We start from the raw sequence: 26,361 nt of genomic DNA on the forward strand, positions 1-26,361 counted from the left end.
ACTGAGTTTGAGAGTAATTACTGACTTGTCCAGTCTAGAACTGAGCTTCAGAACTGAACCTAAAACACAAGATGGTCTGATTCAAACACCAGAGCTTTAACCACTTCCCCAAACTGCCTTCCGAAGTCTGTCCAATCTTCCCTCTTATTGGCTCATACCTCTGATCCTGTGTCTGCATTCCCTCTCCGCTGCCCTAAGTCAAACCCTACACAACTCACGCAGGGAGTGTTGATGGGTCTTCTCACCCTGGGCCTTCTCCCTTCCCACCACTGGGCATGGCCTGGAGATGGTGTGGTGGAGACCATAGCTCTGGTCCCAGACAGACTTGACCTTGAATCCCAGTGTCCTCACTCATCGACTCTGTGATCTTGGGTTAACTCACTTAACCTCTCTGAGTCTGGGTTTCCTCATGTGAAAAATGGGAATTCTGATAACCTCTGTGTCAGAGGAGGTTCTTTATCTGAGTGTTTAATGCAATAATGTAGGTCAGTCCTTGGCACAGTGCCTGGCACTTACTAAAGGCTCAATGCATGTTAACTATTGTCATTATCATTCTTCCCAGAAGGAAACTTCCATCATATTTCCCCCTCTTATGGTGGGCATTCCGTACTCTCCTCAACCCAGTCCCAACTTTCTTTTTCATCTTTTCTTTTTGCCTTCCATCCCTCCAATCCACCAAACAGTCTCCTCTCCTTCTTGACCTCTCAGTGTGATGTAGGGAAGAGAGCATGTACTCTGGGGTCAGGTAGACCTGGGTTTGAACCCTAGTTTTGACCCTTGCTAGCTCCGTGAGCTTTGGCAGCCTCCTTAACATCTCTGGGTCTCAGTTTTCTTATCTATAAAATGAGAATGAGAGTGTAGTGAGGGTTACCCCTAGGAAAGCATTACACCTAACACCTAATAGGTGTTTAATCTATGTCATCACTGGAATTCCTGCTTGTCCTGTCCTGCCAGTCCTCCCATGGGAGCCCCCTTCCACTGGGAAAGTTTCCTTGCTCCTCCATCATATTTGGACTTCTCTTGTGGATTCCCATTATGCTTTCCATCCATAATAATATTGAGAACTTGGCGTTATACAGTTCTTTAAAGTTTCCTAGTTCTTTCCAAAACCAGCCCAAATAATTTGCACAACTCTGAGCAATAGTCCAACTAGTAATTACTATCCCTATTTTTTTAAATATCTTTTTTTTTATTTTTTTAAAGATTTTATTTATTTATTTGACAGAGATAGAGACAGCCAGCGAGAGAGGGAACACAAGCAGGGGGAGTGGGAGAGGAAGAAACAGGCTCATAGTGGAAGAGCCTGATGTGGGGCTCGATCCCATAACGCCGGGATCACGCCCTGAGCCAAAGGCAGACGCTTAACCACTGTGCCACCCAGGCGCCCCTACTATCCCTATTTTTAAAAGGTAAACTGAGGCTCTGATTCATGGTCATGCAGAGAGGCCTGGGGTCCAGTTCTTCTGCCTCTTGGTCGTCAGTGCTTCTCTCCCTGTACTGTTCTGCACCCGAGTGACTGCCACTCACCTGAAGTCATCGACCCTTCTAATGTTTCAGGTCATTCTCCATGGACTCCTGCCTTGTCCTCCCAGGCAGGATAGAATCTGGTCCCTCCCCCTAGCCTAGTGCCTGTCAGATACCTATTATGTGGTTGATGTCATTCAGTGGGTTGAAATTTGAATTAATGTGGTAATTTGCAAGACCAGTGTAGGAAATTAACAACTAAATTGATCAGAAAGTTGGACCGGTACAATGACATTTTATTCAAGTGTAAGAAACCACAAAGACAAATTCCACTCTTAAGGCACCTGCTTCTCTGCACTCATGACTTTGGACTTTGATTCTTGGGATTTGGGGACTTTGGAGTTAGCTGCTCCATTCCCTCTGCTCTGTGTTCTTGTTTCTCTAATATCCCTGCCCATGCTGGATTGTAAGTAATCTGCTAAGCCATCTGTTTCCCCGCCCCCAGACCGTGAGTCCCTCCAGGACAAGCACCTATCCAACTCCTGCCAGTGGCCAGGACCTGCCACTGTGCTTGGCAAACAGTAAATGGAAGCTGAATGAATAAATCAGGAAGACCCATCTGGGTCCATCCCCTCCTCTCCCTATGATTGTGCTCGTTCCTAGTCTCTTCTCTTATTCCACAGTACATAGATATCTTATCTCCCATACTGAATAAAAGGCAGGTTTCATGTTTTACTCATTTTTTAGCCTCCCTAACAACCAGGAAAGGAGGAAACTATAATTATTGAGTGTCTATTGTGTGCCAGTAGTGATTTCACATATATTATCTCATGTTTTAAAAATTGAATTTAATTCTTATAATAGGTCAGTAAGATAGGCATTATCATTCTTGAATTACAGAGGAGGGAGCTGAGACTCAGGAAAATAAAATCATTGGAATTTGACCAAGTTGACCTAGCTAGAAAGTGGCAACGCTACCATTTGAATCCCTGTCTGCCAGCCGTTAAGACCAGTGCCTTTCTTTGTTGGTGGTGGTGGTGTTTGTTTTTAATAGCATGCAGGTGAGCTGAGTGTGTTAGCCCAGTAGGTGTCAGGAACTCTGCTGAGCTGAGACTTGAATTTAATCACATTGAATCAAATCTGTGCAAGCCGCTCCCAAGTGCTTCGAGCACATATACTGCCTACCTTCCCTTTTGATTTGATGAAATCCTTTTGAAAACATGCACTGAGCACTCACAGTGCATCAGACACACTGCTGGGCACTGGGAACACGGAGCTGAAGACAGGTCTCCTCAGGGACAGTCTGGTGGGGAAACAGACCTGTAGCAGTGATCAGACATGTTATCTGTGCTGTGGGGAGACAGAAGACAAGACTATGTCAGTCTGGGGGGAACTTGGGGACTTCTGGGTAAATCATGAAGGAGGGATGAGAGTTGGCCAAGCCACGCAGGAAGAGAGCCATGGGGAACAGCATATGCTAAGCCCCAGAGGTACAGAATTGCAGGTAGGATAGGTCTGGGAAAAGGGGACACTTCGGTGGAACAAGGCAGAGGAAGCAAGAGATGCTGAAGCTGGTCTCCCTGGGTTCACAGCATGAACCAAAGGTCACAAGTGGCTCCCAGCCATTGCCCCTACATAAGCAGTGCTCCTGGCTTAGATGACAGCTAGGACAGTCTCCTCACTCAGGAAGTGAGCTACAGAAAGAGCTGGCAGCATATCCGTCTGTCTTCTCCAGGGAACTGATGGATGAACACAATGTTTGCATTTCCCCAATGTGGAGGAAATAATGAGCAAGCGATTGGGCAGGCTGATGTAGTGATGTCATCTGCCTGGCTGGGGAGAGGGGGTTTGCCTGACCTCAGCAGGCTGGAGGGGGGCTTGGTGCCCGAGTTCTCAGTGTGCCCCTGCAGCAGAAGGCTCTGGGGTAGCAGAGAGCTGATGTAAATAGGATCAGGCCCCATTCAGAATGGTCTTCTTCCGTGGTGGGGTGGAGCAGAGAGTTCTGTCACCTCGGGCCATAGGGTGGTAAGCCACACGTGTCACTTGTGTCCACCCAGTTCCAGTTTTCCTCTTCACTGAGGAAAATGCCTGAAAATGTTCTTTAATTCAGGGCTTTATTAGTCAACCAAGAATGGCTGAGAGCTGAACTTATGATGAATTGTATGTTACTTAGCCAGTAATTAATACATACCTGTGTATTATATATACTATATATGTATATTGTGTGTATATATTATGTATATATATGTATCATATATGTATATATTTATGTATAATTATTGTATTATATGTGTGTGTATGTGTACATCAACACTCATCACATGCAGAAACAAACCAGTGCAGTGCTGATGTTGACTCTCCGACCCTCTCCTTCCTCCCCCTAGCACTTCGAAAACCCCTCAGTCAGTTTTGTCTTGGTCCTGTCCAGATCTTGTTCTGTTCTCCCTGGTGTCACCCGCTGGTTCCCTCCTGCAGCCCGGATGGGCCCCCTCTCCCATGAGCCTCAGCAGACCACTGCAGACCAGTCCCTCCCACATATCCTGACTGCCCGCCCCATCCTCTCACACGGCTAGCTCACCTGCCCCTCATCCCGGAAGGCACAGGAAAGCCAGCTCAAAGTCAACCATGCTCATTTCTGAGAATTGCCCAACCCTACTCCCTAGTCACTTCCTCTACCCTTAGCTCCATGCTCTCCCACTATAGCTCTACACCCCCATTTTGCTCCCTCTAATACATTCTTCACACTGCTGCCTGGATGACTAATCTAAAATTCAGATGCAATCATGCCATTCCCCTGCTCAGGACCCTTCAGTGGATCCAGACACTTTCAAATGACATCCGAACTCCTGAAGCATTGAGAGCAGAGCCACCCATGAGCAGGCTCCTTCCTACCTCCCTGGCATTGCTTTCTACCTCTCCCCTGACAGTTGGTGACACAGCAATGGTAAATTACTTATGGCTCCCCAAACACACAATGTTATTTAATGCTTCTGAGTCTGCCAGAAATAGCCTCTCCTCTCCATTCTGTCTTACAAATCTGATCCGCCTTTCAAAGCCTCGCAGTTGTCCCCTTCTCTGAAACCCTCCCAGACAGAAGTCATCATTCTGGGCTGCCTCTGTGTCTCGCTCCGGCATCTGTTGTCCTGTCTGCATAGTCCCAAGACCTTCTCTCTTCCAGGGATGGTCTTACTCATCTCTGAATAGCACAGGGCCCAACACAGAGTAGGTGCTTAGCCAGCGCTGGTTGAATGATTGTCAAATTACAGTTTCCTCCCAGCATTTAAGGGGCTCATGTTTTCGCCACAGCTGCACTGATCCCTGCATCTTGATTGGCTTTCCCAGGTCGGGCCAATCACTGGTCTGCAATCATTGGTGGATCCCACTCCAAGAATTACGTGCTGTGGGAGTATGGAGGATATGCGAGTGAAGGTGTCAAACAAGTTGCAGAATTGGGCTCCCCCGTGAAAATGGAGGAAGAAATTCGGCAACAGGTAAGAAAAACAATCACAGAATGACCAAAAACCATGAACACAGTCTAAGCATCCCTTAGATTTCTTTTTTGGGGGCTTGAAGTTTATAGTATGCGATGTGCTGGAAGGTGGGTGCCCTAGGAAGCAAATCTATTTGCTGAGTTTGGGATGAGGGGGTTTCTGTCAAGTTCAGGACAGAGGCACACAGGTCCCTCTTGTTGTCTCAGATTTTCCCTGACCGGATTTGCATTTTCTCCAGTTTATGCTGACAGCCACTGCTGCGGCCGCATGGGTGGGGTGCCATGTCTCTGGTCTCCTGAGACTCGATGTAGTGGCTTTCGGTTTTCTTGCTATGATCCTTGAGAGGGTCAGGAGAGTGACACCAGAGTTGCCCAAACCAAAATCACCATTTCAAAATCACCATGAAAATAAACTGTTTATTAGCACATGCTTTTTATAATCATGCCTTGAGGTGTTGGACAAATTCATCGGTCATTAGTCATAATAGTTATAGACTGAAGCATCTTCTATGCACCCCATACATACCGTGTTACGTGGGCCCAGGAGCTGTGTCATTATCTAGGTCCCCACTCGTCCCGTGGAGGGGTGAGGGAAAAATGGCCCGTCGTTCTTTCTGATTTGTTTGACTGACAGTGCTATATCATCCCTCATCCAAAGCACTAGAAAGAGGCCGAGGAGGGATCTGGGAAGAAGAGCTGCAGTTTTTCTATGGCCATTCACAGCTGTACTGGGGAGAGGTGATGGGCCAGCTTTGGCTACCGCCGCCCACGGAAGCCCTTCAGGCCTGAGAGAGCTCAGGGGGCAGCCAGGGCTCACTGCCCACAAGCGCTCAGGAGGGAGTTAGGAAGGAGCAAACCATGCTTGGGCAGTGGACATTTCACAGCACAGGTCACTGCGAGGCTGTCCCACATCTGAGACCGCAGGAAGCCCTGGAGACATGGGGCCTGCGTGTCGTGATGCATATGTGCCCAGAAGCCTGAGATGCACAGGCGGGCAAGCACCACTGAGGTCCCCTGTGCTTCCCTTTGAAGGCTCCCATCGGGACTCCGGGCTGCCCACAAACCTTAAACTGAAGGCAGTAAAGGTCACCCTGACTCCTATAATCCCCTGAGGAATCCTTTTGGGCCAGAGTCCAGAAATGCCCAGGAATTAGCTTATGTTTCTTATTAATTTGATTTAAAGCCTTTTCTACATTCTTGGGGGAAAACGTTTAGCCAGGTGTTTTTAGATTGCATGCTTTTCATCACAAGGGTGTCCAACCAACTGGTTAGTGTGTCTCTGACTCTGGCTGGCAGGCCTCGTGACTGACTCGTGCATTCAGGCTACAACACTGCACAGCCATCTGGGAAGCCATGGAAGGCTCCAGCTTGGTCCTGCTCTGTCCAGCCTGTCATGGGGGAGGATCCTTTGTCCACATTCCGGGGTGTTACATTGGCTTATCGAGTCCCATTATGTGGTACGGTAAAAAAAAAAAATTGTTACAGATAATAATTGAAATACTAAAGTTTGCAAATAAATTAGGTCAAGGTCAAGGGCAGCTTCATCTTAATGCCAGTCTCCTTCATTGTCTGTCCGGAGAGATTTCTGGAGAGAAGAGAAACACGTATGAGTCATGAGAAACTGGGACCAGTTGTGCCAAAAAACATTATTTATCATGTGTCATAGCAGCACAAAGGTTGGAAGCTGATGGGTGGGACCCCCAGCCTTAGAGTGTCCCTCTTAGGAAAACATTTTTTGCTTGGCGTGTTCCTAACCAGCACCCATGGGGTTAGCTTCTGCGACACACATTCTGCCTATCCCAACTGGCTAGTGTTCCTGACATTCAATCATAATAATAAGTTTAGTTATGAGTACTGCACATGGGAGTTAAAATTCCACTGAGCCTATCTCAGGGTGTGTCACTGTCTTTCAGGCCCCCTGGTGCTGGATATCTACTTTTAACTCTCACATCTAGTCTGAGAAGACAATAGTATTATCCCTGTTTTACAAATAAGGAAACTGAGGCACAGTCCATAGCTAGAGAATACTAGAACTTGAAACCAAATCTGCCTCGCTCCATTTGTACACAGTCACACATACATCATTTGCTGGGCCTTGTGCAAAGTGGGGTCCCTTATTCAAGACTTAAGAATTGTAAGGTGGTGATGCTGTGAATTTCACAGCATGGGGCCCTGGGAGGCTGCTGGGCACACACCCATGAAGCCAGCCCTGCGCATCTACTTCCCTGCCCCCACAGCTGCCCCACAAAGAAACTCCTCTCACCAGCCTCTGAAACAATCCCTGTTTCCAGAGCTCCACTAGCAGTGCTTCAAGCCCCCAGTCCCTTGGAAAGTCAGTCAGATAGAGTGATTTCCAGATCCGTCCACTTCCAGACATTTTAGAGTTCTCAATATTGTTCCCTGCAAACACATAATTTATTATATTTTTCTGTAAGTCAGGTAAGGAACAACATAAAAAGCAGCAAGAATATGAATCCTCCTAAAAAATAAAAGTGTCCTCTGAATAACTGGGAACTTGTTTGAACACATCTACAAACTAACACAGGGTTCTCAGCCTTTAATGCTTTATATCCTACCAATCTCTCTATCAAAGAACCTGAGTCCAACCAGGATGGGGGGGGAGCCCTCTGTTCCCAAGAAAGACATTTAGATGCTCACTAGCATTCTCTTATTATAGACTTATCGCTCACTTGCAAGTTTCAAGGGCATTAACAATCACAGTAGATATTGTTGGAGGTAAATCTTATGCTAATGGCTTTCAAACACAAATGAACAAAAATAATAATCCCATTAGTAGTGGAAAATTGTAATAATATTATTGAGTATAAATTTTACTGTTACTATAACTACAAAATAACCAAGAAAATTAATGAAAAATCACAGTAGCATTATTGCCAAAACACGGGTGGTCAGAAAGAGTGGGGGAAAGGCACAATGCACACTTCTTAGCAGAGAGACAGAGTGTCCTGGTGGCGAGTGGGGACCATGGATTAGAACCACTGAGCTCAGACTAGACTGACAAGTCACAAATAGGCAACCCAAGGTGGGTGGAGGCAGTAGGGAATGGTGGATCACACTTGTAGGTAGAGCCGGGAACTAACAGTGAGCTGGTGTATACTCACTGTTATGGAAACATTGTACTGAGTCCATTTCCACGTTATCAAGCACACACTTATGCCATGTGTACTAGGTGTCTGGTTCTCTGCCAGACGTGGCCCCAAGATGGTGCCCCATTCACCATGTTAGTCATGCTAGAAACCTACGTATCATCCTTGATTCTCTCCCCTGCCCCAACGCTCGCCTTCTGTCCTAAATTTATCCAGTTCACTCCCTCACCCCATCCTCATCTCAGGCACTGGTTTCCTGATCTCCCTGCCTCCCATCCTCTTCCTTTTATCCCCACTGCTCCAGAGCCATTTCAATAAAACACAAATCCGATTATGCCATTCCCCCCAACTAAGATGTCCTCACTGACCCTAAGATCAAGTTCAAACTCCTTATCGTAGCTTGAAACCCCTCCATGATCCAGTCTTGTCTCTCCTCTCCCATCTTATTTCTTGCTGCAGCTCTAAGCTCTGCCCAACCAGAACCACGTTCAGTCTCCCCAAAGAGCCATGTCCTTCTTGCATCTGAGTCTTCCTCAGCCTGGAACATCTTCCAGCTCCCCTTCACCTGGTGAACTCCTAAATATCCTTCCAGCCTCAGCTGAAATGTTGCTTCTTCCTGGAAGCCTTCTCTAATTCTGTACAAAATGGGTGTCCTTGGGGCGCCTGGGTGGCACAGCGGTTAAGCGTCTGCCTTCGGCTCAGGGCGTGATCCCGGCGTTATGGGATCTAGCCCCACATCAGGCTCCTCCGCTATGAGCCTGCTTCTTCCTCTCCCACTCCCCTGCTTGTGTTCCCTCTCTCGCTGGCTGTCTCTATCTCTGTCAAATAAATAAATAAAATCTTTAAAAAAAAAAAATGGGTGTCCTTGCCGGGTGCTCGCATGGCGCCCAGTACCTCCCCTGTCGTCACCACCATCACATTTACTGTAAGTCCTTGTTGGATGTGTCTCCCTCACTAAACCGCAAAGTTCCAATCTGTGCTTCCATGGTGTGCCTTCTGAACTGGGCAGTGTTAGCTGCTTCATGAATGGTTCTTGAGTATATTCATTCATCCACTCATCTTTACTCAACACCAGCTAAATGCCAGGCATTACAGATACAGCAGTGAGCAGATGATTCCCTGCCTGCATGGAGTCTATGTTCTAGCAGGAAAGACAAGGACAAAATTAGTTAAATAACTGGAAATTAGGGTAAGTAAAAAGAAACCAACAAGAGGTGACACAGAAAGCAGTGTTAGGAAGGGACCTTGGAATTAAGGTGTCCAGGAAAGAGCTCCCTGAGGAGTGACCATCAAGCTGAGACCCAAAAGAAAAGCATAAGGAAAAGGTCATTCTTGATGGTGACAATAGCATGTGCAAAGGCCCTGAGGTGGAAAAGAGCTTGCCATGCTTTAAGAAACCAAAAGAGACTGGTGAGGCAAGAGGAGAGGGAGGGAGGGCCAGTGTGGCCCAGCATGAGACAGAGTTGAATGGAGGGCCCTTCATCTCTACGCGGGTGGGGTGGGAGAGGCGGGTCCATGAGCACCTATTCCCATATACAGTACTTGGACTTCAGGGGAATCTCTGCATCAGCTAGGGGAATGCAGATGTGGGACTGTGGCAGTCCTTGATGTGCCATTTTCTGAACCACCCTGGGCTTTCATGGCCCCCGTCCCCCGTGGCCAGAGATATATGTTAGTTTCCACATCACTTGGGGAAGCTGGGTCCGGAGCCCCTTCCCTGGGCTTGCTTAGCTCCCTGTGCAGACTCTCTCCTAGACTGGATCATCCCTGCCATTTCCTTCCGTCTCCCAGGTAGGCAGTGTGTCCCTTGTAGGCAGGTGCTTGCGGGTTTTCCTCACTGCTAGAGTCTCCTTTTCAAACCCACCTCTGCTTCTGTTCATACCTACTCTGTTGCTTTATTTTGGTTTCTTTTATCTCTTCAATTTTAAACATGTTTCATTGTCTCTTTCAGATTACTCTATTATCTCAGGGTCTTGGGACTAATCTTCCTTTGAATTGAACTTGATGTCTCTCCCCATCACTAGTTTCCTCCTCTGCTTTTGGGTTGTTCGCTCACCTCCAGCAGATGCTTTTCTTTTTTTCCAGTGAGCATCCTATGTGCTCGAGGTGTGGTGCTTGCTCGGGAGTACAGCGTATTTTCATCTGTCAACCTGCATTTTTATGTCCTTTCTCAGCTTGGAGATCCCCCCTGAACACCCAGTATAAATACGGACTCTGCTCTTACGAGAAAGCTCGGGACTTCCGTTCCCTGAAGGAGAATTTTTACTTAGGGGCGAGGGCAGAGTGCAAGCTTCCTTCCCGCCTTCCTGGGGTGATCGGTGGAAGGTTTCCCCATCCCCTGTTCATAAACAGGGCAGCCCTTCAAAATGTCCAGCTTGGTGCCGCCGGGGTCTTCCCACATCTCATCTCACGCCTGCTCAAGACTTCCCTTCTCTCCTCACGTGGCTTTGAAACCTCCGCCCTGCCCCTGGGGCCTGCATCCCAGTCCGCCACCCCTGCTGGCCACCAGCAGGCCAGCCTGCTCACTGCCCTGGGTTAGACTTTCCTCCCCAGTGCTGGCATCCAGGAAACTTTTCTAAATGTTTCTAAGTTTTCAGTTACGTATTTTTAAAAATTTGCCCGTTATATTTTGTCTAACACGTTTGTGTCTGAAGCAGGAGGGAAGAAGCTGGGCTTTTGCCTCAGCTCAGTGTTTCATGTTTCCAGATGTCCACCTAATATCTCCGGCACCTAACACGGTGTCTCACGCATAGTAGGTACTCAACAAGTATCTGAACTGATTCATTGACAAGCGAGCCATGAATGGTTTTTGCATAAAACGATGAGGGTTGAATAACCACTCACTCATAAAAAATGCCCTAGGAAAAAAAACACTCCTGCTTTTATGTAACATAGACGTCTGGACACATAAGTTATATATATATAACTTATATAATATCTAAGTCAGAATTCAAGACTTCTCTGACTGTAAGAGGTCAGATAATGGTGGGCCCTAAAATAGGCACTGATTACTTCACCTCGGGAGGCCTTGCTTTGGCAGATTACTTAAGCCAGCCAGCAGGATTGTCATACCACCTGTGGCATAAGAATCAATAAACAAGCAGGTGTTCTTTTTCTTTAAAGTTAAAATAGTGTATAGGGCTCTGGGAACACGCAGAAAGGGTTTGAGAATTTTCTTTTCTTATCTCCTTTAATACATTTAAATCATATGTCTACTGAACATTTGTTTTTCCTGATTTTTGAGTCTCTAAAATGTCATCACTTTCCTCTAATTAAAACCCTTGCCTTAGTTCTCATGTTTTCCATGGATCGTGACATGCTGCCTCATTTGGTTGAGAAAGTCACTCACACCCACACACGCACACACTCATTACCAGCTTTTGTTTATAACAATAAAGCTCCCATGATCTTCAGTACTTGTGAGAAGTAGCACTGGATAATAACTAAAAGCATTGGCTCTGAATCAATATTTCCTGTGTTTAGTGCTGGCTCCGTCATTTACTGTGTGAGTTTGGCAAGTTACTTAGCCCCTCTGTGCCTCAGTTTCCTCTTCCTTGAGAAGAGGGTGGTAATAGTGCCAGCTTCGGAGGGTTACCATGGGGACTAAGTGCAGTGATATGTGTAAAGTGCTTGGAGCAGAGCCTTCCCCTGTAGAAAGTGCTCACTGAACGCCACTTACCATTGTCATGGTTTCATTGTTGGGTCTTCGTTTCCTCATCAGTAAAATCAGTGGCTTGTCCTCAGATGGAAAAGCCTCTGCAGGCGCTAGAAAAGCTAGTGACTCTAATTGTTCAAGTTCATCATGTCATTCCTCAGGCTGAGAACACCCACAGGATGCGGACACAACTCCTTTGCCATCCCCCAGGCTCTACCTCTGCCTGCCCCACCTCCCCCTGCTGAACAATGTCATCTCCCCATATGCCCTAACCCTCTGTCCCAAAGTTAACCCTAGATAATTCGAGGACAATCACTACACCCTCATATCAAAAAGGAGCCACAACAAAACTCCAGACCCATACCAACCCTATTCTTGTCATCAGACGCTTCCCCTTCCTTGGAATAACATTATCTGGATGTCCACAGGAGCGAGTTCAGTGCCACCTCCAGAACAAGGTCTAGAGGCAACTAAAACCAGGAGATCTTCCCATATGCAATGGGACACAGCCAGCAGTTGGAAATGTAGACAAGGCTCCCAGTCTAAGGAAGCAGGTGGTCTAATGAAGCTTCTTTTTTTAAAAAAGTATTTTATTTGTTTATTGGACAGAGAGAAACACAGTGAGAGAGGGAACACAAGCAGGGGGAGTGGGAGAGGGAGAAGCAGGCTTCCCGCTGAGCAGGGAGCCCAATGCGGGGCTCGATCCCAGGACCCTGGGATCATGACCTTAGCCGAAGGCAGATGCTTAACAGCTGAGCCACCCAGGTGCCCCAATGAAGCTTCCTGATGATAAGTACCAGGAACCTACTCAAACTAACTCAAGAACAAAGGAAATTTTATTGTAGGGACAAAATAGAATTTAAGAGAACACAAGTTAATAGTGCAAAAAGCCTCATGAGAGCCATAACTGGAACGTATCAGGCTGAGACAAATTATCACTCTTCCCCCTCTCTAACCCCACCACCCTCCAGAGTCACATAGTCTTTTCTATGTTCTCCTAGGTGAATCTCTTCCCCCATCCTTTCTCAATAGACCTGCTGTCCCTGCTTACTTATGTTGTACATGGCCCCATATGTTGGCTATAGAACTTTCTTCCTTGGCTTCCCATAGCCAAGTGAGCTGTTTTGGTGGTCCTTAGCTGAAACACTAGAAAAACAGATTGATCATTGGATAGTCAGCACACAGGCACCCCTGTATCAGATATCCACCCCTAGTCCAATCAGTGCTTATCTCCATGAAAAGAACCACCCCACCTGTTACTCCATATAGGAACTATGGGTAGGGCAGTTTATACTAAAAAATGAATAGAAAGTAGAAGGTAAATTGATTGACATTTCAAGACAGCAGTGGATTGGCAAGAATTCAGGACAGTGAACCATAGCCAAAAGACCTGAATTCAGGGCAACATGTCAGTTCTGCAGGAGAGAAGGAGAACACTAAAGAAAACAGAGATAGCATGAAGGAGAGGAAAGGTTAACAGAACCCCAGGATGAAGAGCTAAGCCAATTGGGAAAAAAATGCTAGGTCTAGAGATTGGTTCAGCCATTGAAGTGGGACCAGGATGGCATTGCTAGACCCAAGCATAAGGATATGGAAAAAGAGAGAGGAGAGAAAGGATATGGGCATGGAGAGCACTGTCAAGACCACAAGGTGCCCTTGCCACCTGCTGCCTTGCCTTGCCGCTTAAAAATCAAAAAACACTACAGGGCAAGTAAGTACACTTTAATGTGGCTTCCTGAGCCTTTGACCTTGAGTAGGTCACCTAACTTTCACCGAGCCTTAGAGTCTTCATTTGCAAAATGGCCATAATGAGAATACGAACTACATATGCTGGTTATGAAGTAATGTGTGAAATCGTGTACATACAGTGCCTGTCAAAGTATAAGCCCATTATTACTCTTATTATTGGGACAAAAACTTAAATTTGAAGGATTTATCATCCTCTTTTCCTCCCACCTTCTACGATGCTTTGGTTTTACTGGGTGGGAATGCAACTGGAAGAGGTGAAGTGTGCTACACAGAAGCTACCAGAGAGCGAAGACCAGGAAAGAGAAGTGAAGGCAGAAGGAAGGCTGGGAAGCTGAGACAGTATTAGAATTTTAAGGAGTAAGAAAGAGACATATTTGAGCAGCTGCCATTTGGAGTGGAAACTGGGGAGAGAAGGAAAGGGCCAACGAAGACTTTTCGTGAATTGAATTTCTACAAGAAGAGCCATCAAAAGGTAATAGTTAATAGTCCACTTTGCAAAACACTGTGTGAGGTCATTTACCCTCTGCTGCCTCCTCAAGAAACATTCCGTAAAGTCCTGTCGTGCTTTTCAAGCTTCTTGGAGTTGAATTGGGTAGATTCTTTTAGGTATGTCACCCATCAGCCCAAGGCCCCCAGCAGGGCCCAGTTTTATTTGGTTCACATTAATATCATTGCCCATACCTCCTTTGTCCTTCCCACCTCATTCAAGGCTTACCTCCATGGAGTGTGTCCAAGCAGGCATGCAGTTGAGAGAAATAAGGTGATTCTAAGGGTGGGGACTGGGAAAGGAGTTAAATAAAGCTTCTCCATCACAGACACTTGATACGGAAATTAGAACATCCTTTGAAAGGTGTGATTTCAATCATATGAAACCTCTTGTTTGCTTTCAGTTGAGTCTTCAAACAAATCCAAATCACAGTAGGACAGGCAGCCAAAGTGATTCAGCAATGCCTGTTCTTTAATAAAACTGGCGCGGGCTGCCTTTGCTGGAAGGAAGCAGAGCCTGCCTCTTAGCAGCAATTCCCAACCTCCACAGTTTTCCAGCAGAGCATCACCAATCCCTGGAATTTTTCCAAAAATCTCTCTACAAGAGAAATGAGGAACAATTTTACTCAAAACTTACAGATTACTTAACTCACTAAAAAAAAAAAATCAATTTTTACAACTGAGCCAAAACATGGCAAACAGAAGGCAAATTTAAATGGGGTATAATTAATAAGTTTCTTTAATGTTTAAAGGGCGGTTTGACGATATCTGTCAAAATTGAACATTTTCTCTTTTTTTCCTGTGGCAAAAAACACATAACATAATATTGAGCATCTTAACCATTTTCAAGTGTTCCATTCAATAGTGTATATTCACATTGTTGTATGTATATTTTCTTTATAACTCAACATAGTAATTCTGTATCTAGGAGTTAGTCTTTAAGAATCATTCTCACACAAAGGTATATGAGGAAGGACATTCATTACAACATTGTTTATAAAAATAAGAGATAGAAAGAAGCAATCTTTTATCAATAGGGAACATACTAAAAATTCTGGCTGCTTTTATATAGTTCAATACCATGCAGCTATTTAAAAAACAAGGCAGGTGTGTATGTATTGATATAAAATGTTCCCCAGTATATATTGTTGGGTAAGGAAAAGCAGGACAGTGTCTCTAGCTTGCTGCCATCTGGGAAAAAGGCAGCTGGGTCAGAGCCAAATGAATGTATGCATGTATAGCATTTTATGTGCATAGAATATCTCTATGAACATATACCAGAAACTCATTGTCTCTAAAGCAAACTGGGAGTGTATGGGCCAGAACTGGAAGGTGGTTCACACTTTATCATTTACCCCTTTGTACTATTTCTAAGTGTACGTGTTACCTTTTTAAATGAATGTTATTTAAATAAACAGAAAACTTTGATATGTAACTGAATATTGTAAAAAGACCAATACTCCAAATTAACCCACAAAGTTAATATGCTCCCCCAAAAACTCAAATAATTTTTTAACCTATACAGGCTGATCCTATGGAAATGAAAAACTAACTAGTCAAGAATAGCCAGAAAATGTCAGAAAGATAGTAATAATTGGAGGCAAAGGGGGAGAGAAGACTAGCCAAATCAAATATTTGCAAATGACATATCCAATAAAGAGTTAATAGCCAAAATATATAAAGAACTTACACAACTCAACACCAAAAAAGCAAATAATCTGGCTTTAAAATTGGGGAGAGGACCCAAATAGACATTTTTCCAAAGAAGACATACAGATGGCCAACAGACACATGAAAAGAAGCTCAACATCACTCATCATCAAGGAAATGCAAATCCAAACCACAATGAGATACAACCACCAGTCAGAATGGCTGGTTTCAAAAGTATAAGAAGTAACAAGTGTCGGTGAGGATGTGGAGAAAAAAACGCTAGTACAGTGTTGGTGGAAATGTAAATGGATACAGTCACTGTGGAAAACAATATGGAAGTTCCTCAAAAAAAGAAATACCATGTGATCCAGTAATTTCCACTACTGGGTATTTACCCAAAGAAAACAAAATACTAATTCAAAAAGATACAAGCACCACTATGTTTATTGCAACATTATTTGCAATAGTCAGGATATGGAAGCACCCCAAGTGTCCATTGACTGATGAATGGATAAAGAAGATATCTATATCTATATCTACATCTACATCTATATCTATATCTACATCTACATCTATATCTATATCTATATCTATATGGAGGGAGATACACACGCATGTGCACACACAAACAATGGTACATGACTCAGCCATGAAAAAGGATGAGATTATGCATTTGTGGCAACATGGATGGAACTAGAGGGTATTAAGCTAAGTGAAATAAGTCAGACAGAGAAAGACAATGGCCATATGATTTCACTTATATATGGAATCTAAAAAACAAAACAAATGAATAAACAAACAAAAAGCAAACTCAGACCTATAAATACAGAGAACAAACTGATGGCTTCCAGAGGGCAAGGGGTAGGTAGGAAGAACGGATAAAATGAGTGAAGGGGAGTGGGAGGTGCAGGCTTCCAGTTACGGAATGAATAAGTCGCGGGAATAAAAGGCATAAGGTGTATAGTCAGTGATACTGTAATAGTGCTGTATGGTGACATGGTGGCTATATTTGTGGAGAGCACAGCATCATGCATAGAGTGGTTGAGTCACTGTGTTGTACACCTGAAACTAATACCACATTGTGTGTCAGCTATGCTCAAATAAAACTACATTATGAAACCACATTAAATAAAACTGTGTGAAACTAGAGCATGAATAAACAGATCGATAGAATCTAACAAGCACAGAAATAAAACCAAATTCATTTGAACATAACTATTATGAAAAAAGTATAAAATGTCAGTTGAGGAAAGATAGATTATTTAATCAATGGTAATGACACAACTGAAAGCCATGGGGAAAAAATAATTTGCTCCATAATTCAATCCTTAAAATAAACTCCAGATATATCAAAGATGTAAATATTAACAAATGAAGACAGGGGACACCTGGCTTCAGTCAGAAGAGCAAGTGACTCTTGATCTCCGGGTTGTGAGTTTGAGCCCCACCCACACTGGGTGTAGAGATTGTTTAAAAATAAAATCTTTAAGGGGCACCTGGGTGGCTCAGTCAGTTAAGCATCTGCCTTTGGCTCAGGTCATGATCCCAGGGCCCTGGGATCAAGCCCCACATTGGGCTCCCTGCTCAACGGTGAGTCTGTTTCTCCCTCTCCCTCTGACCCTACCCCCTGTTCGCTTGTGCTCGTGCTCTTTATCTCAGATGAATAAATAAAAAATCTTTTAAAAAAATAAAATAAAGTCTTTAAAAAATAATCAAATAAAATAAAAATGAAGATATAAAGGCATTAGAAGAAAACACGAGAGAATCATTTTTAGAATCTAGAGAAAAGTGTTTTCTAAGCATGTCATAAAACACAGAAGTCATAAAAGAAAAGACTGATTAAGTAAACTAAAAACAACTTTTTAATTGTAGAAAATGCTTGAAAATTTCAAAGGTAAAGGACAAAGTGGGGGAAATATTTGTAGCCCATACAATAAACAGAGGGCTAATTTCTTTAATACATAAAGAGTTCTATGGGTTGCTTTCTAAAACATCAATAAAGCAATAGAAAAAATTCTCAAAACACATGGCAATTAGATGGCTTTTAGATATTTTAAAAGATGCTCAACTTCATTCACAATTATGAAAATGCAGATTCATTCCACAGAGCTGCAATTCTTGATCTCTTAGGCTTTTGATAACCATATGTTGGCAGAGGTATACGAAAGCAGACACTTTCCCAGCTGATTGTAGCAGTACCGACCGGTACAACTTTGCGGAGGGTACATTATTCTGACTCAGTAGTTAATATCCAGGAATTTATATATGCAGAAAGACTCACACATAGGAATATGCTATTTATTGAACACTGTAACAGAAAAAGTGGAAAAATTATAATATCCATTAATAGGGGACCAGTTAAATAAAAATGAGAATTTGAAATTAAACATTGCCAAGACAAATTGTTTGGTTAAAAAAGAAAGTGCAGCAGGGTATTTATAGTGTGTTCCATTTGCGTTATCTTTTTAAAGACATATGCCTACATCTCCTGAAGGGTGTATAAGAACGTGAATAATGGTTGCCTTGGGAGTGGGGAACTGAGAAATTATGGGATGGGAATGCAAGGGGGACCTCCCATCGTATTCTCAAGGTGCCTTTTGAATATTGTACCATGTTTTTGCAATATCTATTCGAAAAAGTGATTATTCTTTTTTTTTTAAGATTTTATTTCTCTGATAGAGCACAAGCAAGAGGAACAGCAGACAGAGGGAGAGGGAGAAGCAGGCTCCCTACTGAGCAGGGAGCCCGATACAGGGCTCAGTCCCAGGGTCCTGGGATCATGACCTGAGCTGAAGGCAGACACTTAACCAACTGAGCCACCCAGGCACCCCCAGCTTAGGAATTTTTAAAAGACACCATATAAGGAAGCATATTGTGTGGTCTTGGTAGATTATTCTATCCTGGTGATTAACAGAGCTTGTCTACACTCGCCAGTGTGGTGCCAGTGCTCCCTGAAAGCCCCCACTAGTTTCCTAGGGACTGGACTGGTCAGAGGTTTGGATTTATAATCCAGGTGGCCGGAAGCAGCTTACTCAGAGAAAGAGCATAAATCATAGCCAAGGAGGAAAGGTCCAAGTCAGTGCCTGGCCTTAGGTCTGAGGGGTGAGGCCACCAACAGGAAGTCCATGGAAAGGTCTGTGATGTGCCCAAAGGCTCTTTCTGGTATTGGCAGCCACATGGCTTAGGACAGTCTGATGTCTTAAAGGGTCAGAGGGGACCAGCCAGAACTTTCTCAAGGCTTCAGAAGTGATCACGACTACCCCTTTTCATCTTTGTAACCACCAGGCAGTAGGTCTATGTGCCGTAAATGTTTACTACTCTGCAGAAGAGAGAACCTTATCAGTGGAGCGTCCCACATTCAGCAGCCCTGATGGGGACTGTACGAGCCTCTCTCACGAGAGTGTGAGCTAAGTCAGCATTACGCAGTGTGGTCTGTGGAGTGGTGCCTATTCGCAGGCCATTTGCTACCAGCCCATGATGTGCTAAGTCCAGAAGTTAAGAAGAAGCATTTAGAAATAGCACTTTAACAATGTCTCATGAATCTTAATAATAAAAAAATCAGAACTTGGGTTTTGTACGCTTTTATTTACTTGTTTTACTATTACATTTTAATTTTACCAAAATACAGTCTGCAACAGATTACATAGTTTAAAAACAATAGCAACAAACAGGTCTTTCACTACAGAGTTGAGAAGCATTGTTCTAGAAGCAACAACTCTATCTGAGCCATTTCTTTACCCCCAGCACCTGAGTCAGGGTCTGGGAGAGCGTAGATGCTCACACCTGTTGACCACAGTCCACAGGTTTTTTCGAAATGAGAAAACCAAGGCCTGGAAAATATATGTGACTCGCCCAAATGCTAATGGCAGCACAGATCCCTACCCCAGGACTCATGCCTTCCGTTCTGGTGCTTTCTCCTCTCTCTGCTAAAAGTCAGGAAACATAGGCAGCCCTGAAAATCTCACACCGTTGGATGTACTCATCCAGTTTCCTGAAAAACTTTCACCAGACTCTCTCTGAGACAGTTTACAGTTAGACTTTCCAAAGAATATTTGCCACCTGGTAGTAAAAAAGGTATATGCGCTTCACATAGACTTCATGCATTCATTTATTCATTCATTCATGTGTGAAGCACCATATTTGGGAAATCTCATGTCCTTAAGAGACTCATGGTCTCTTGAGAAAGACCGACGTGGAAATCAGTGGTGACAACACAGCATGACTTGGGCGGGGAAGTCAGTACAGGGCATACTGGGAGCACAGAGCAGGACCTTCTCTGCTTCGGGAAATGGCGGTACCATGAGCAGCCTTAAATTCAATAGTTTGATGCTCAAAAAAATATTAGCTCCATTCTTGTCTTGTTCATCCTGGACCATCAGGATAGCAGTTTTTGTTGTCACCTTCTCTGTGCGAGGATGAGCTCATGAACTGAGCGTGTTAGGAACGCAGCCAGTACATGCCCTTTGGCTGAACGGGGTAGCTGTCCCAAGGGCTGTTTCCCTCACCCGCATCTGGTCTTCACATCTGCTCCAGAGTGCAGTGTTCATTTCCCACCCCTGATCAGAGTGTCTGTAAAGGTCCCTCCTGGCTGTGCAGTTCTTTGGCTCTCTCATCCTGAAGCTCTCCTGAAGCCAAGCCTGGCATTCCCCCAGCAAACAAGTTCATCTAACCCATAGAACCAAGAGCCATCCACTCAATAGTCCAGCTTGCCCACCGTGAAGGATACATGACATAACAGGGTAGAGGACAGGCCTGTAAATGGCTTTTTCTGAAGTTAGAGGTTAGAATAATCTCATGAACGAACTTGAATACCAGGCTGTGGAGATTAGATGTAGGCTAGTAGGAGTAGGGCAGCCATTGAAGATTTCTGGGGAAGGGAAGTAACAAAGACCAGGGCATTCATTCATTCAATGTAATTATTGACATCTGTTGTGTGCAGAGCACTGAGCGTGCCCCCATGCTAGGCCCTAAAAGCACAGAGATGAGTAAGACCTTGTGTGGGAGATACATCACATCATCCCCCTGGGTTATAATGCACTCTACCCCATGCAACAATTTAGAATCCTTGTCTCAGGGAAGTAAAGAAATTAAATTGTTTGAGAAACTTACTACTATATGAAATTAGCTACAGAAAATTTAAAGCCGTAAGTCAGACTTCCAATTGTTCTGTAACTATGTAAACATAACAATTTTTCCTTGGAATAGAAATATATAAGCAAACAAAAGAGAACACAAGAGCCCCATCTCATGGAGAGATGTTCTGCTGCCTCTTCAGGTTCTGTCCTCGTATAAGAATAAGTCTCATTGACACCATGTAGCCAATGAGGCTTGTAGGACCTGGCATGGAGGGCTGAGGGAGCAAAGGGAAAAGCAAGCAATCTCAAGCTGATGAGCTGGGCGTTATGGTAGAGTTTTGTGTGTAAGGTTACAGGGGGACACAAAGGAGAAAGTGTCAGTCTTGTCCAGTTCTGTCTTGAATGAAGGACTTCATGAAACCATGAGCTGAATTTTGAAGGATGAAGAGAGTTTGCTGGTAGACGAAAGGGGAGGGCATGTGGAGCCATGCCACGTGGAAGTGTGAGATACCTTCATGAAACCCTAAGTGATGGGGGAGCGGTAGGAGACAGAATAGGCAGGACACATTCATTCACTTATTCTTTCCACAAGGATTCCCATTCATTCACTTATTCTTTCCCGCAAAGGTGCACCTATGGCGGGCCCTGCCCTCAGGGAAGCAGGAAGGCAGTCACAAGTACACAGACGCAGATCTTACCTTGAGAGAGCTCGAGTACTCGGAGTGCAGATAGGCAGAAAACCCGAAAAGCAGTACACTGCTTTTGCTTCAGGAAGGCAAACCAATGATTCTCTTCAAGTCTTCCTAGTCAAGGAAGGGGCTTACAGCATGCCATTTATGGTGTCTACACCATACCAGTCATGCTGATAGACTCCTTACAGACTTACCTATCAGAATGAATCTTCACAGCAAGCCTGGAAGGTGATTATTAGTCATTTCATTTTCCACATGAGAAAACCAAAGCCCAGGCAAGTTAAGTAAATTTTCTAACCCCAGGTCACACAGCTAATATCAGTAGCACCTGAATCTGAGTTCCTTCCTACTGGCTGGCTCTTTACTTTTGCTCATGCTGCCTCTCCATCCCTAGAAGGGCTTTCATTCCCCATCTGGATCAGAATCCCACCCAGTGCCCCCATATCCCACCCTGTCATGATGCCTTTCCTGGTCCGTTCAAACACATGTTGCTTCCACCTTCCACCTCCTTGAATCCCAATTTGGCCCATTTCCTGCCTCACATTGTGGGCATCTATGTCTGCTTCTGGAATAAAGAACATAACATAGGGGTCCGTCTGAGAAGGACTGTGCCCCAGACCCACCCCTTCCTCTCCCCCTCGGGGCTTTACATGTGTCTGGCTCGTAACACATTTGTAAGTGTCTGTGGAATTAAGTGAAACCCTTTAGCCCTGGGTTTGCTGACAGGAAGACTGCTTTAGCAAAGGCAGCCATTCGACCAACTTTGTCTCAATAGCTACCACCAGTTCTCCAAACGATACCGTAGCTCCCAGTAGGCTCCAGTTACAGTAATTCTTAATTTATCTTCCTATTTGGAAGCAAAGTTACTGCTTCATTAATCAATGGGTATAGAAAATCAAAAGTCTATTAACTGGCAAGCCAATGCTCTTCCAAAGGGCATTGATCCATGTATGTTATGGGTAGCCTGTTCATTGGAAACTACAGCTCCTGAGAGCAGCTCTCTGGGGTGGTGTTGGGTGGACTGGGATGTTTTTAGCCTTTAATGCGTAGGCACATATTCAGATTCTTATTGGGATTTTTTTTTTTTTTGGTAGGAAAGGGAAGACTATTGGCTCGTCAGTAATATGGTGTAGAGATAAAGTACGTGATAGAATTTCATAGATGCATGTATTTAACAAACAAGCACTGACAGATATATATGTGTTTCCTGGAGCAAAATTAATTTATTCTTTAAAGTATAATGAATTCCCTGCAGACTATATTCAAGAATATCAATCAATGCAAACATAAAGGGTATGCTCACCTGCTAATGATCTGGGATCATGACTGCAAATATGGTTGAGTCTTCCGAGATGAGGATTTCCTCTATACCAACACCCAAAGGGTTATCTTTTTCAAATGAACTTGCTAATTATTTAAAACTCACCCCTTTGAATGATGTATATGCAGAGTAGTGACTCCAGACTTAAGCAGATATAGATATAGATAGATATAGATATATTAAATACATATAATGTACAAAGCTAACCACAAAGAAGTGGGTCTGAGATGAACTCAGATGAGGCTCCAAACTGGAGCCTAAGACGGTGTTTATTGCAGGGTAGGTATCTGGTCTGGGTTAGGGCTTTATTTTATTATTCCAACCTCCACAGACTTTTTGCATTCTTTTACAAGATGCGTTATTAACTCACTGGAGGCTAATATATTAGCATGGAAGATACTTTTGTTTCTTCTGGGACAATGCAAGGACCTTAGGACATTTGAATTCCCTGTACCCCACTGCCTCCTTAATAATGACAAATAATGAAATTTTATATATGTTTAGCCCTACGAGACGTTATTCATATTATTTCTTACCATCAGTATTCATTTGGCGTTACCCCCTATATTTACCCTTTCTATTGCTCTTCCTTCTTTTCTACATTTCCATTTATCTTCCAGGATTATTTCCTTCTACCTAAAGAACACGTGTAGCATTGTCTTTAGTGAGAATTTGAAGGCAAAACTTCTGTGTATTCTCTGTCTGAAAATATCTTTATTCTACCTTCATTTTTGAAGGTTATTTTTTAATAAGTAAGTTGGCAAATATTTTCTTTCAGTATTTTAAAGACGTGATTCCTCTGCTTTTGGCTTCCGTCATTTTGTTGTGAAATTATCTGTCAGTCTGACTGTTGCTCTTTTGAAGACATGTTTTTTTCTCTAGCCGCTTTTAAGCTTTTGTCTTTGTGGTTTTCAGAAGTTTTACTCTACGCTTAGGTGTGGTTTTGTTTGGATTTATTGATCCTTTGGCAGATGGCTGTAACGCTTCTCGAATTCACGGCTTCCTGTCTTTTGTCAGTTTGGGGAAATTCTGGCTATTGTTTCTTCAAGGATTGGTTCTACTCCAATTTTCTCTCTCCTTCTGGGACTCCAATGACACCTATGTTAAATTTCGCTATCATTTTCCGTATGTTTCATATGGGTTTTTTTTAAATAGTCTCCATCATTTTTTCCCTCCATACTTTAGTCTGGATATTTCCTAACCCCATCTTCTTCTGGTCTAAACTACTGTTAAACCTATGAGTTCTTAGTTCCAGATATCATATTTATCAGTTCTAGAATTTCCATTTGATTCTTTTTTACAAATTCCAGTGTTGCTAAAATCTTCCATTTTGATTTCTGTTTCTTTGAACATGGTAATCACAGTTTTTAGTTAAATCCAGGTTTGGTAACTACAATATCTGGATCATCTATGGGTCTCTTTCTATTGCCTTTTTCTGTTGGTCCAGTATCCGGTATGTCTGATGATTTTTTACTGAATGCTAGACATTGTATAGGAAAAACTGTAGAGGCTCTGGATGACATTATCTTCCTTCACAGAAGATTTACTTCCACTTTTAGCAGGCAGTAAGTGTAGATCACTTTAATCAAATCTTCAATTGGGCTGTTCTGAAGCTGAATTTTTATCTTTGTGAGAGCTGTTGTATGTATGGTTCACTTTTACTCCAAGGATGCAGCTCTGCTGGGGTCCTAATGGCAAGTCTGGGGTGCTTATCAGTGTCTCTCTTCCTTCTGGGTTCTGACTTACAATTTTAATCTTCTTGAAACATGAGGCTGCTGAAGCTCTGTTCAGTCTCTTAGCTACTAATTTCTACTCAGATTTGCAAACTTTCTCTCCTGTGACTCTTACAAATCAGCAACTGCCTCAGAAGGAAAAGCAGTGCCAAATGTTGGGCTTGCTTCTCTGTCCTTCCTTTCTCTTCAGGATCTTGGCTCAAGTCATTTTCTCTCCCCAGTCCTGCCAAAAGCTATGCTCAGCTTCTCAGCCTCTTAGCCTCATATGGCTGATGAAAAAGCTAGTGCCTGAAGGGGAAAAGCAGCTCGGAACATCTGACTCACTTCTCTGCATATCTCCCTTCTCTCCAGGATCTTGGCCTTCAAGTCCTGGCTGTGTTGAGAGCTCTCCAGTGCTTTAAACCAAGTTGTTTTGTTTTGTTTCATCCATATATTCTAGCTCTTGGCAGGTTGTTGGTCTGCTATAAGCTAGTTCACCATCGTGGGAGGTAAAACTAGAATCTCTTCTCTTTTTTTTCTGGTTTATTTTTTTTTTAAAGATTTATTTGTTTATTTTAGAGAGAGGGAGTGGGGGGAGGGGCAGAGGGAGAGAGAGAATCCTCAAGCAGACTCCCCACTGAGCGTGGAGCCTGATGCAGGGCTCAATCACAGGACCCTGAAATCATGACCTGAGCCTAAACCAAGAGTCAGCTGCTCAACTGACTGAGCCACCCAGGTGCCCCTTTCTGGTTTATTATTATTATTCAATTTATTTAAACTAAAAACAAACAAACAAACAAAAACCCAGTTCATCCATTTTTCTTACTCCCTTCGCCCCACTTCTGGTAACCACCAATCTGTTCTCTGTATCTCTGAGCTTAGTGTTTTTGTTGGTTTGTTTTTAGATTATTTTACATATAGAAGAAATCATATGATATTTGTCTTTCTCTGACTTACTTCACTTAGCATATACCCTCTAGAGCCATCCACGTTGTCACAAATGGTAGGATTATTCTCATTTTTATAGTTGAATAATATTCCTTTGTGTGTTTGTGTGTGTGTGTGTATATATATATATATATATATATATATATATATATATATATATCACAGTTTCTTTATCCATTCATCTATGATGGACATTTAGGTTGTTTTCATATCTTGGCTATTGCAAATAATGCTGCAATGAATAAGAGGGCCCATATATCTATTTTTTTTTAAAGATTTTTTTATTTATTTGACAGAGAGAGACAGCCAGCGGGAGAGGGAACACAAGCGGGGGGGGGGGGGAGAGGAAGAAGCAGGCTCATAGCGGAAGAGCCTGATGTGGGGCTCGATCCCACAACGCCGGGATCACGCCCTGAGCCGAAGGCAGACGCTCAACTGCTGTGCCACCCAGGTGCCCCTAGAGGGCCCATATATCTTTTTGATTTAGCATTTTTGTTTTCTTCAGGTAATTGGTGCGGCCACTATGGGAAACAGTAAAAATAGAATTACAATATGACCTAACAATTCCACCTCTGGGTATTTACCTGAAGAAAACAAAGATGCTGATTCAAAAAGATAGCATCTCTTCTTTAAGCACGTGTGTTCTGTCCTCCAACATACAGGTGGGTCTCTAACATCATTTTGATCCTTTGTCTTCCACCCAACCCCACTTTTCTGGTTTCAGTACTAATGTGCTAAGTGTGGAGTACTCTAGGGCTTTCTGACTATAACTCTTCAAAGTTCCCCCTTAAGTTATATATTGTCTAAGTTATATTTGCTATTTGTTTTCATTCCTAATTGATGGTAGAAAATACAGTATTACACCAGATGGGACTTCTTTCAATGCGAGTGACTTGGCAAAATTCTGCAATGGGGAAAGGTCTTATGATGTTCTGGTACTGTGATCCATAGGCTTTCATCTGCATTGAAATCTCTCTCCTCTTGGTGAAAACATTGTTTTTCTGTGTCCAGC

The 26,361-nt window shown here is 43.6% G+C and overlaps 1 protein-coding gene across 1 annotated transcript in view; it reads left to right on the top strand.

The window, feature by feature from the left end:
* SPON1 (spondin 1) overlaps positions 1-26,361 on the top strand; it is a 251,731-nt gene that overhangs the window by 135,370 nt on the left and 90,000 nt on the right. The window contains exon 6 of the mRNA XM_045796534.2: positions 4,807-4,955. Coding sequence (XP_045652490.1) covers positions 4,807-4,955 — 149 coding nt within the window. The remainder of the gene's footprint in view (positions 1-4,806; positions 4,956-26,361) is intronic.

This window comes from Ursus americanus, chromosome 24 (genome assembly GCF_024610735.1).
Source record: "Ursus americanus isolate L20-20 chromosome 24, mUrsAme1.1.p, whole genome shotgun sequence".
Lineage (NCBI taxonomy): Eukaryota > Metazoa > Chordata > Mammalia > Carnivora > Ursidae > Ursus > Ursus americanus.